The 10,622-nt window shown below is 41.8% G+C and overlaps 1 protein-coding gene across 2 annotated transcripts in view; it reads left to right on the top strand.

Moving 5' to 3' along the window:
- Nucleotides 1–10,622, top strand: part of PDE6B (phosphodiesterase 6B) — a 78,456-nt gene that overhangs the window by 53,963 nt on the left and 13,871 nt on the right. For both annotated transcript variants that reach the window (XM_069074396.1, XM_069074405.1), the window contains 5 exons: nt 173–280; nt 2,387–2,496; nt 3,240–3,327; nt 4,290–4,390; nt 4,831–4,938. In XM_069074396.1, coding sequence (XP_068930497.1) covers nt 173–280; nt 2,387–2,496; nt 3,240–3,327; nt 4,290–4,390; nt 4,831–4,938 — 515 coding nt within the window. The remainder of the gene's footprint in view (nt 1–172; nt 281–2,386; nt 2,497–3,239; nt 3,328–4,289; nt 4,391–4,830; nt 4,939–10,622) is intronic.

Genomic DNA, 10,622 nt, shown 5'->3' with positions numbered 1-10,622 from the left:
TAATCTGAGTAACATGACTGAAGTGGAGCATTGTGAAAGTTACTCAGGCAATGATATGGGAGATGGGCTGGAGAGAGACTACACTAAAGGCAAGGACCCTCTTAGAAGGCTGTTATAAGTATATAGGGAGATGTAGGCTGGACCATTATTCTTTCTCTCACTCTCTTCTCAGGTCCTAGTTCGGTTCTTGTACTCGGTCAGCAAAGGATACCGAAGAATCACTTACCATAACTGGCGCCATGGCTTTAATGTGGCCCAAACCATGTTCACACTTCTCATGGTAGGTGTTTGATGGATTCTCAGACCTAAGCAGGGACCTTTGGGCCCATGTGAGCTTATCTATTTCCCAGAAAGCTCTGACAAGAATCATAATAGGAAGGAAGGAAGGAAGGAAGGAAGGAAGGAAGGAAGGAAGGAAGGAAGGAAGGAAGGAAGGAAGGAAGGAAGGAAGGAAGGAAGGAGGAAGGAGGAAGGAAGGAAGGAAGAGCAGGAGGGTAGGTGGTAGGGAAGGAGTCAGGGAAGGAAATAAACATTTAATACAAATACAAGTAAAAAGAAATGCAGTCCCTGACCTCGGAGCTTATATTCTAATGAGAGAAGATAACACATAAAAAAAAATTGAAAGGAAGGCATGGGAGCAGGCTGTAGAATAGAAGGTATCCAGCACGAGGGTATGATATTGAGGTCTGGAAGCCAGGAACCGGGCTGGGAGGGGAATGAAGCAAAGGCCAGCCTGGGTCCCTCCACAAAACACAGACTTCAGGAGGAATTCACTAATAGGAGAAGGAGGTGGGTTTTACAGAGGGATATTTAAGGTTGACAAAGCCTCAGAGATAGTTATATATTTCCAGTTAAAGAGCCCTCAAATACTGAGAGAAGCTCTAGGATTATAGAGTACAATTTGGAAGTTCAAGAACCACGAATAAGGATGAGAGGGAAATGAAGGAAAGGACACTTCCCTGACTTCAAACACACGTTGAAACCCAGAATTACAACAACCCATTTCAGCTTTGAAATAGTTTAGCTTTAGTAAAAATGGCAGTGAACAACTAGAGTCTCCAAATATCTTGAAAGGCCAAAACAATGGACTAAATTTTGTAAAAATGATTTGACCTTTAAGGTAGAATGAAAATCTTTCTCTCATATGAAAAAAAAATCAACTGCACACATTAGGGTTAAGTGGAGCTGTATAATCAGTTTGTATGGGAAAAGATCTGTGGTTTTTAGTAGACTACAAACCCAATATGAGATAGCAATAGAGGGACATGGAAGACCAAAAGGCTAATTCAATCTTTGACTCCACTGAGATAAGTACAATATCCAGAACATGGCAGTGCAGGTCAGCAGGAGGAAGGAGAGGGAAGAAGGTGATAGTATCATTGTCCTCTCCCTTTCTCCTACCATTTTATCTAGAATATGGTGTCCAGTATGGGATGTCACATTTTAGGAAAGAAATGAAATTATCTGGCTCACTTCCAGAGGATAACTTAAAGGAACTAGAGAGCGGACCATGTGGATCAGATGAAAGAACTGTAGATATTTAGCTCATAGAAAAACAAACCTTAGAAGACATGATGAACATCTCCAAGTAATTGAAAGGATATCATGGGAGAGATGGGTTTCAGCTCATTTTGCTGGGCCCTAAGAGTACAGAACTAGGAGCACTGAGTGAAAAGGACAGAGAGGCAGATTTTAGCTAAAAGTGAGGAAAAACTTCCTAACAATTCGATCTGTTCAAATGTGGAATGGGCCACCTTATGAAGTGATGGGTTAATCCTCACTAGAAGACATCTCTAGTGAGCATTGAAACTGAGTGCCCAGGGCACAAGCAGAGTTAATATTCCATAGTGAAGGAGGCCAGGGAGTTTGTTGCATAATGACCCTGCTTTGGGAAGGGCTTCATGACCTGGTGAAGATATCAACTGGGCAGAACCTCCAACTGGCAAAAAGACAATAATTCACAGGAAGACTAGAAGTGACTGTAAAAGACTTTATTAGGAAGGAAATGTGCTGAGTCAATTCGTAATTCAAGGCTGGAATTTAGTAGAGATTGGGGATGAATATATAATCTGTGAGTCATTTTTTTCATAGAGATGATGATTGAACCCATGAGAGAAGGGTGAAATCACCATGAGAGAAAATACAGAGAAATATGAGGAGAGGGTCTAGATCAATGCTTTGGGGGAACACCTAATGTTAGGAGGAAGGATGTAGATGAAGATCCAGCAAGGGAAACTGAAGAGTGGTCACAGAGGAAGAAGGAAGCTGGGAGGGAAAGACCAGTGTAATGGGATGCAAGGGAGCAGACAGTATCCAGGAAGGAAGGGTGAGTGACAGTTTTAAGAACTGCAGAGGAGCTAAATGACAGGTCTCTCCTTTCCTGCAGACAGGCAAATTGAAGGACTATTACACAGATCTGGAAGCTTTTGCCATGGTGACAGCCGGTCTGTGCCATGACATTGACCACAGGGGAACCAACAACCTCTACCAGATGAAGTAGGTGCTTTCCTAGGATAAGGCTTGTTCTCTTCAGGTTTAGGGATAGAGTGGAGGGGTTGGGAGAAGGATCTCTTTCAAGTTATAACTACTAAGAGGTGGAAGGGAGAGGAAGTAGATTAGGGTTAATTGAAAAAACAAAACTTAATTTATTATTAGCCATCACTATTGGTCAAAGTAAGGATATCACCATACATAATAGCTCTATTCCCCCAGAATTGAATGATTTTCTCAATCAAACTGTATTTGAAATGACCTGGATTTTGTTATTTATGTCAATCTTTTAGGGATTATTCAGAGGAACATAACCTTCCTCTGAAAGTCACATTTGTGAGATCCCGAGAGTTAAAGAAATGAGGGAGGAATGTTTTTGATGTAATGGTCATAATCATTGGTACCCAAAGTGTGGTGGAAGATTAACTCTCTATGCATCCAATGTGAACATAGAAGAACTTAGTGGAGTAGGGATGGGGAACTCCTTCTGCAGATGCCATCACTCTAGGCCTGAAAGAACAATGAGGTTGGGCCTAGATCTCCTTCTCTTGGAGAACAGCATGAAGCATGAGCAGAAAGAAGATGGACTCTCTGAACTGAGAGATAGGACCTCTGGAAAGAGGGGAGACAGTAAAGCCTCCTCACTGATCAGAGGCACATAGCACTTCTGATTCTTCGTTGTTCCTAAGGCTAATTGTCCACTTGCTAACTTCCATTATTTTTTTTTCAATGCAAACCTGCATAAACAGATCCCAGAATCCATTAGCAAAGCTTCATGGCTCATCAATTCTAGAAAGACACCACCTGGAGTTTGGGAAGTTCTTACTTGCAGAAGAGGTCAGTAGCAGTGCCCTATCAGTGGCAAGTTTGGGATTTGTCATAGCTGGTGCTAAAAAGGGGTTGGGCAGGGAACTTTACCTGTTTGGGATGTAACCACTTCAAAACTCCAGCCCTTCATAGCTACTTAAAACCTGGAAGAAACAATTTCACAATCCTTAATGTTCCCCCAAATGCTCCTGATCCAGAGAACTCCCCAACCCCACCCCACCATTTCTAACCATAACCCCACTCCACTCCAGAACACACACACACACACACACACACACACACACACACACACGTACTTACATACCCATAGTCATACACACATGCATACATACAGACATACAGTGGCTCTGGGGCAGTAACCAAGAAAATGAGATTCTATGGCCAGAGGGACTAAGGGTATGGGCCATAGAACTGAAAAAAAAATGCAGTGAAAAAGTTATTCCCAGGGTTTAAAAAGTAATAAAATATAATTTTATTTAAAAAAAAACACAAGAGAAAAGGCAATTAAGTTAATTAAGTTTATTTTTTAAAATTCACCTATATTGAATTCATAAAAAGTCCATGATTGGTTCCAAGCTGGGGAGGAAGGAGAAAGGAATCCTATCTTGGCTGGAAGCCTGGATAGGGTGATCTCAAGGGGAGGGGGTTGCTTCTTAATGCTTCTACTAAAATAATTTCAAAAACCTTTCATTGAGTTAAAATGGCAAGGAGAGTTTTATGAAACCAATTGCTTTTAGTTCACTGTTTGTTTGATCAAACTGTTTCCTAAATTGGGAAGATACATTATAGGTTTTTTGGAGCCCAGAGTCAAACTGTTTTCTGCACTGGGGTAGCACCATCTGCTGGCTTCCAGACTAGCTGTTTCTGTCCATGTTCCTCTCCCCAAGAACCACGTGCCTCTCAGATGTTGTGCATTTACGTATATGGCCTTCCTCTCCCATGACGGTTCTAACATGGAATCTTTGCTTCAGAGCCTGAATATCTATCAGAACCTGAATCGTCGCCAACATGAACACGTGATCCACCTGATGGACATCGCCATAATTGCCACAGATCTAGCCCTCTACTTCAAGTATGGTCAAGCCTCAGAGCCCTGAGCATCCAGAGTATAGGCCCCTGGATAACAGGACGGGCTCCTTCCCTACTCACCATAGGAATGTTGGACCCTAGCTCTGTGTGAAGGGCTTGGGGAGGAGAGGTCCTGAGGGGGGTGGCATTCAGTACTGTAGGAGGGAGATACAAAATAAAGCCACTCACTTCAGAGGCTGGAGCTTCAAGACTAGGCTTGGGCTGAGGTGGAAAGAGGCAGTGGAATGGTGGGGAGTGGGGGTGGAACAATTTTCCAAGGAAAATCCTTTAAGTATTGCTAACTGGTTATGAATATTGCTGTTTGAGTCTGTGAAGATGGAGTAAATGTGATCTGGGGTAGGCAGGAGGGTGGACATCAGACTATCCATGGGGTTGATCTCTCTCCATGTTATGTCTGATCCCTGCCTTCCTTGTGCCCCTAAGAAAAAGGACAATGTTTCAGAAGATTGTGGATGAATCCAAAGGTTATGAAGACAAGAAAAGCTGGGTAGAGTACCTCTCCCTGGAGACAACAAGGAAAGAGATTGTCATGTGAGTGACCCCTTTCAGGAGAAGGCTTCCTGATGCCAGGAATGGGCAGGGGAAGGCTGTGGGAAGGGCCTGTTTGGGACAGAGACCACCTCCTGGGGCCGACTGATTGGTTTAGATGGTTCTATTACCCCACGGAGAAGTAGGTCAGTATCTGTTATAGTTAATGCCCGTCATGCTTAGTGTCCTGCCTCCCAGTCTATCCTAGTCAGTATCAGCTTGGGTCATCTCTGTCCATTGCTGTGTCCTCAGTCATGAGGGCATCGAGTCTCCCCTTGAGTCTGACTTCCATATTATCCCCAAATTTCCGTAGCTTAAAAGTATCAGCAGGTAAGTTGAAAGCTGTGAGCTGAGCAAAAGATGGGACCAAATTGTGCTTTAATACACGGCTTGACTAGCTTAAAACTGTAGTGAGATATTGGGGATATCCCATATAATGTTGTTTTTCCTTTCCCTGCCTTCACTAAATGCTGTGGATACCTTTGGTCCCTTTCCCATCCAAAAAGGGAAGGAGGGAAGGGAAAGGGTCAGTTTTCTGGAATTAGTTGAGTCTGTGATAATTTGTCTTCTTTGAGACAGGCGGGGCTGTGATTCTGGATCACCCCCGAGTGTCTGGTCCCCATCAACCTCAAGGGGTGGTTTGAGAACACTCTAGATCTTAATCCTCCTCCTGCATCACTGGAAAGCCTGGCACTGATTGTTTACAGTCTCTGGAAACAGTGAATGTATTAGAGGGAGTTATTGAATAGAGAATGTTGCAGCAATGTTGGTGAATTTGGGAGCCACTACACTCACCCTCACCCCCAACCCTGGGGCCAGCAGACCTAAAAGATAAACATTTTGATGCTCTCTTCATGAAGGTGATAGTTGAAGCTATGGTTTAACCACTTGCTAGAGATGTTGGGTCAGGATTCTGTGATAACTTGGTTATAATTGTCTTATATATCACCACAGATTATCCCTCATTATGGATAAATTTGTTCATTTAATGACTGACAGACTCAATCTCTGTAGAGCTATATCTGGGGAAATATCTTTCCAGCTTCTAGCAGGGACATCTTTTTTTCTTCTATTTTTCTCCCAAAGGAAAGCAAGCTAGATCCCTTAATTCAGTAACAAAGATCCGGATGAAATTATCAACCATAAATGCTTCCCCCCTCCACTGGTTTCAGTTACTTTGGCTAGGGCACAAGGGGTCTGGATCTGTACTAAGTGAGACCTGAGAGGGCTTCTAACCTCTTTAGAACTCGGACAGGGGATGCACAGCTCATGCACTATGAATGCATGGTTATCCCCTTTAAATTGGCCAATATGCCTGCAACCTTCTGGTATTTGATTAATGGAGTGTTGGTGGATCTTCTAAATATCATGGCCCTTGGACCAAATTCTAATTTTCTTCCAGTGAAAGAAAGAGCATATGCTACAGGTTTGCACAGTACATACCTTACAGCTCTACCATGGTTTATATTGTAAGCCCAAGAGAAGCAGCATCCATTAGAGTCAAGTAATCATTCCTAGAGCTCGTGTTTGGTCCAGAAGGACTAAGAATAGAGCCCTGGAATATAGAAGCTAAACAGAAACTAGGTTCTGACAAAGGGCTTAAAGTCTGGCAATATTTCTTAGAGACTGTGTGTGAACTTTTAATGCAAACTCATCCCTGAGTATTCAGGACCATTGAACTCTAACATGCTTTTTGAGAGAAAAGTATGTCATGAGTAGAATTCAATGAGGAAGGACCTTCTGAAAACTGAAGAAAGTTTTCATGGCAATAACCATACCCCAATTGTCTAATTTTTTATAGAGAAAGATATCTCTGGATTTGTTACAGAGCTATCTTTCTTAAAGCCTATTAGAAAGGGGAAACAGGTCAGAAGCTGAGGCTGTTCACCTCCCAGTTATGTATTATTCTTGCCAATTGATTTTGGCAGGGGTGAATTGCACTGGGATGTATTGGGAGTCCCAGCTGCCCTGGAAACATGGTAGTGCTGCTTGGAGGGATCAAAGGCCTAATCATAGACTTAACAACCCAAAAGAATTGAGTTTGCTTAAAAGAGGCCTGGATCTTCTCAGGTCATCATGCCCTTTTGGAATTATCTTCATCTATTTTTTTTTGTCTTGATGACTTAAGTTCTCAGAATGAAAAATATCAATACCAGTGTACTTCTTGAAGTTTGGTACTCAAGGAGAAAGATGCCTTGTTAGAGCCATTAGTCACCCCTAAAAATATCACAACAACAATGCAGAAACATAAATGGATACACCTATGGTACTTACAAGGGCATGTCATGGTACCATTATACTACAGAGAAGTGATTTTATTGACTCATCATGATGTCCTATATTAACTGGATATCCACGGGAGGGGAGAACCAAGAATTTAAACTAGTTGCATTATTGGTGTTCAAACCAGGACTGAAATGTCATCCAGCATTATATTCAAGACTCTGATTGCTGTAAGGGGGACAAAAACCTGAGAGAAACGCCATGGGAGTCCCTATAGCCACTGGATATGGTATCAGGAAGAACTTAACTAATTAGCCCATCTCACAGAGGAACAACACTGTCATTGAGGCAAACAATACTTCCTGAAGAATGTGCCCTTGGACCTTATGTTCCAAGCCACCATCCACCCTTCAGAACAAATGGCATTTAAAAAAATAAGGTCATACACCCATGTGGGTTTCCTATGAAGATTGTTATGAATAGGGGCTCACAATAAACCTCCAAATGCTGGAGAGGGTTCCAAAATAGTAACCATTAAGTTACCATTTACCACCATCTACTACACACAGGCCAACAGACACATAAAACCTACAAAACAGGACATAAAGTCAGATCTACATTGCTACATTTCACACTTGCAGCAGGATTGGGATACTTCTTCTCAATGGCAGAATCCTCCAGAAATAACAGGGAAAATTCTGCCTTTTCAAATGTTCTATAGATTCTCTCTACATACATTTTTTAAAGTAACTTTAAAAGTACAGTCCCTCCTGATAGCCTTTCAGATACTGATAGAGAATTGTTAGTTCTAACTCCCTCCTCTCCCCAGTCTTATATTCCCAGTTCCTATAACCAATTCTCATATGACATAGGCTCAAGGCCCTTCACAGTCTAACTGCCCTCCTCTGGACATTCTTCCTTTTTTTTTTTTTTGGAGGGAGGAAGGTAGGGCAATTGGGGTTAAGTGACTTGCCCAAGGTCACAAGGCTAGTTTTTGTGTTAAGTGTCTGAAGCCTGATTTGAACTCAGGTCCTCCTGACTCTAGGATCGGTGCTCTATTCACTGCACTACCTAGCTGCCCCTCTGGACATTCTTTAACTATCGATGTCCTTTTTTAAAAAAAACTAGTATTTTATTTTCCCCCCCAATTACATGTAAAAACAATTTTTAACGTTTGTTTTTTTTTTTAATTTTAAGTTCTAAATTCTCTCTCTCCCTGTCCCTCCTCATTGAAAAAGCAACCAATTTATATAGGTTATACATGTGCAGTCATGCAAAATATTTCCATGTTAGTCATGTCGTGAAAGAAAACACACACACACAAGAAAACAGACAAAAAAAACAAGAAAAATAAAGAAAACGTATGCTTCAATTTGTATTCAGACTCCATCAGTACTTTCTCTAGAGATGGATAGCATTTTTCATCACTAGTCCTTCAGAATTATTAATGTCCTTCTTAAACCATGGAGCCTCAAACTGAACACAATACCACAGCTAAGGTCTAATGAGGGCAGAGTACAGTGGTCCTGTCACCTTCCTGTTCCTGGAAGTCATACCTCTGGCTGCCACGTCCCACTTCTGACATCACATTGGGTTTATGATTCATTGAAGCCTCCCAGATCTTTTTCAGAACAACTGCTATCTCACCATGCTCCTCCTATCTTATGTTTGTGAATAGGCTTTGGAGACTATGGTTATTATTACTCCCCCCTTTTTGGAGTCTCTCAACTCAAATTCTTCTTCCTAGATCACATCTGCTACTGTTCATGTGGTCTGCAACTTGATGGAAAAAAAACTTGAGCCAATTTTCCCTCTCCCTCCATTTTCAATCCCAAACCCTCTTGATCAGAATTATTCTGGTCAGGATCTTCCCTTCTTCTTCAGCACCCACGTCATTCATATCTGGTCAGCAACTGATGCCTCCTCTGCCAGTGTCTTCCTTAGGCAGTCCCTTTGTCAGGATTCCATTGATCTGATCCTTGATAGATGCTCCTTTAATAGGGGTTTCTCCATTTTTAGTGTCTCTGTGTGTCCCTCATATATGTACACACATACACACACATATAATATATAATAAAGAGGCATACACAGATAATGAAATGGTGCTACTGACTTCAATATCATTTTCTTTCTTTCTTCTTTTGTTTTTTTTTTTTTTTGCTTTTTGGAGGGGGGGGGGCAGGACAATTGGGATTAAGTGACTTGCCCAAGGTCACATGACCAGTAAGTGTTATGTGTCTGAGGTGGGATTTGAACTCAGGTCCTCCTCACTACAGGGCCAGTGCTCTATTCACTGTGCCACCTAGCCCACCCTCCCCCCATCAATATCATTTTCAAGATAAGAACATGGAGACCCAAAGGACCACATGAATTAAAGGGATAGTTAGTGAACATCTAGAAAAGCAATGGTGATCACAAAGATTCAACACGGCTTGATCATGCCAGTGAATGAATTGAGTGTGGTCATGACACACTAAATTTGTTTACTTTTGGGGGTAGAGTTATTAGACTAGTAGATCAAGGGAATGTTATAGAGTTACCCTAGATACTAGCAAAGCATTTTGACATCTTTAATCATGTTTTTGTTATGGAAAAGATTGAATGACCTGATACAATGAGTAACCATTAGCCATCAACTTGGAAGGAAGCCTCCAGTGGAGCATTCTAGGAAGCTGTGCTTGATGCTGTTCTGTTAAATATTTTTTTCAATGATTTGGATAATGGCAAAGATAGCATGCTTATCAAATTCACAGATGACACGGAGTTGGAAGCAATAGATAACACATTGGATGACAGTATCAGGATATCCCCCTGCCTTCTATACCCCCAAATCTCAACACAATCTAACTCCGGATTTGATAAGATGAAATATGGCATTTATTTCTCCTAGGAACTCTCCCAGGACTTCCTCTTCTTCCACACCTCTTCTTCCCTCTGGAACAAATAGAAAATGTCTGTTATTCTTTGTTCTCTAGTTCTTTCTGCTACATGTGGCAGGGACATAGGAAGGGCATCTCTTTCTCCATACTCCCTTCCTGGGACATATGTGTGTAGAACAAGTAGGTGGCATAATAGGCAGCAGAACAGAAAACAAAGAAACAAGCATTTATTAAGCTCCTATTGTGGGCCAGGTACAGTGCTGAGTGTTTTACAAATATTACCTCATAGGGGTGGCTAGGTGGCACAGTGAATAGAGCACCAGCCCTGGAGTCAGGAGGACCTGAGTTCAAATCCAGCCTCAGACACTTAATACAAAACTAGCCATGTGACCTTGGGCAAGTTGCTTAACCCCAATTGCCCTCCAAAAAAGAGCAAAAACAAAACAAAATATTACCTCATTTGATCTTCACAACCACCCTGGAAAGTAGGTGCTATTATTACCCTCATTTTATAGTTGAGGAAATGGAGATAGGCAAAAGTCACTTGCCCAGCTAGTAAATGTCTGAGACTGGATTTGAATTCAG

Source organism: Petaurus breviceps, unplaced genomic scaffold, assembly GCF_028583685.1.
Source record: "Petaurus breviceps papuanus isolate PSGF00001 unplaced genomic scaffold, PetGlider_PUasm1.0 140, whole genome shotgun sequence".
NCBI classification, from domain to species: domain Eukaryota; kingdom Metazoa; phylum Chordata; class Mammalia; order Diprotodontia; family Petauridae; genus Petaurus; species Petaurus breviceps.
The sequence above is the reverse complement of the archived record's forward strand: the minus strand, read 5'-3'. Positions and strand labels throughout refer to the sequence as shown.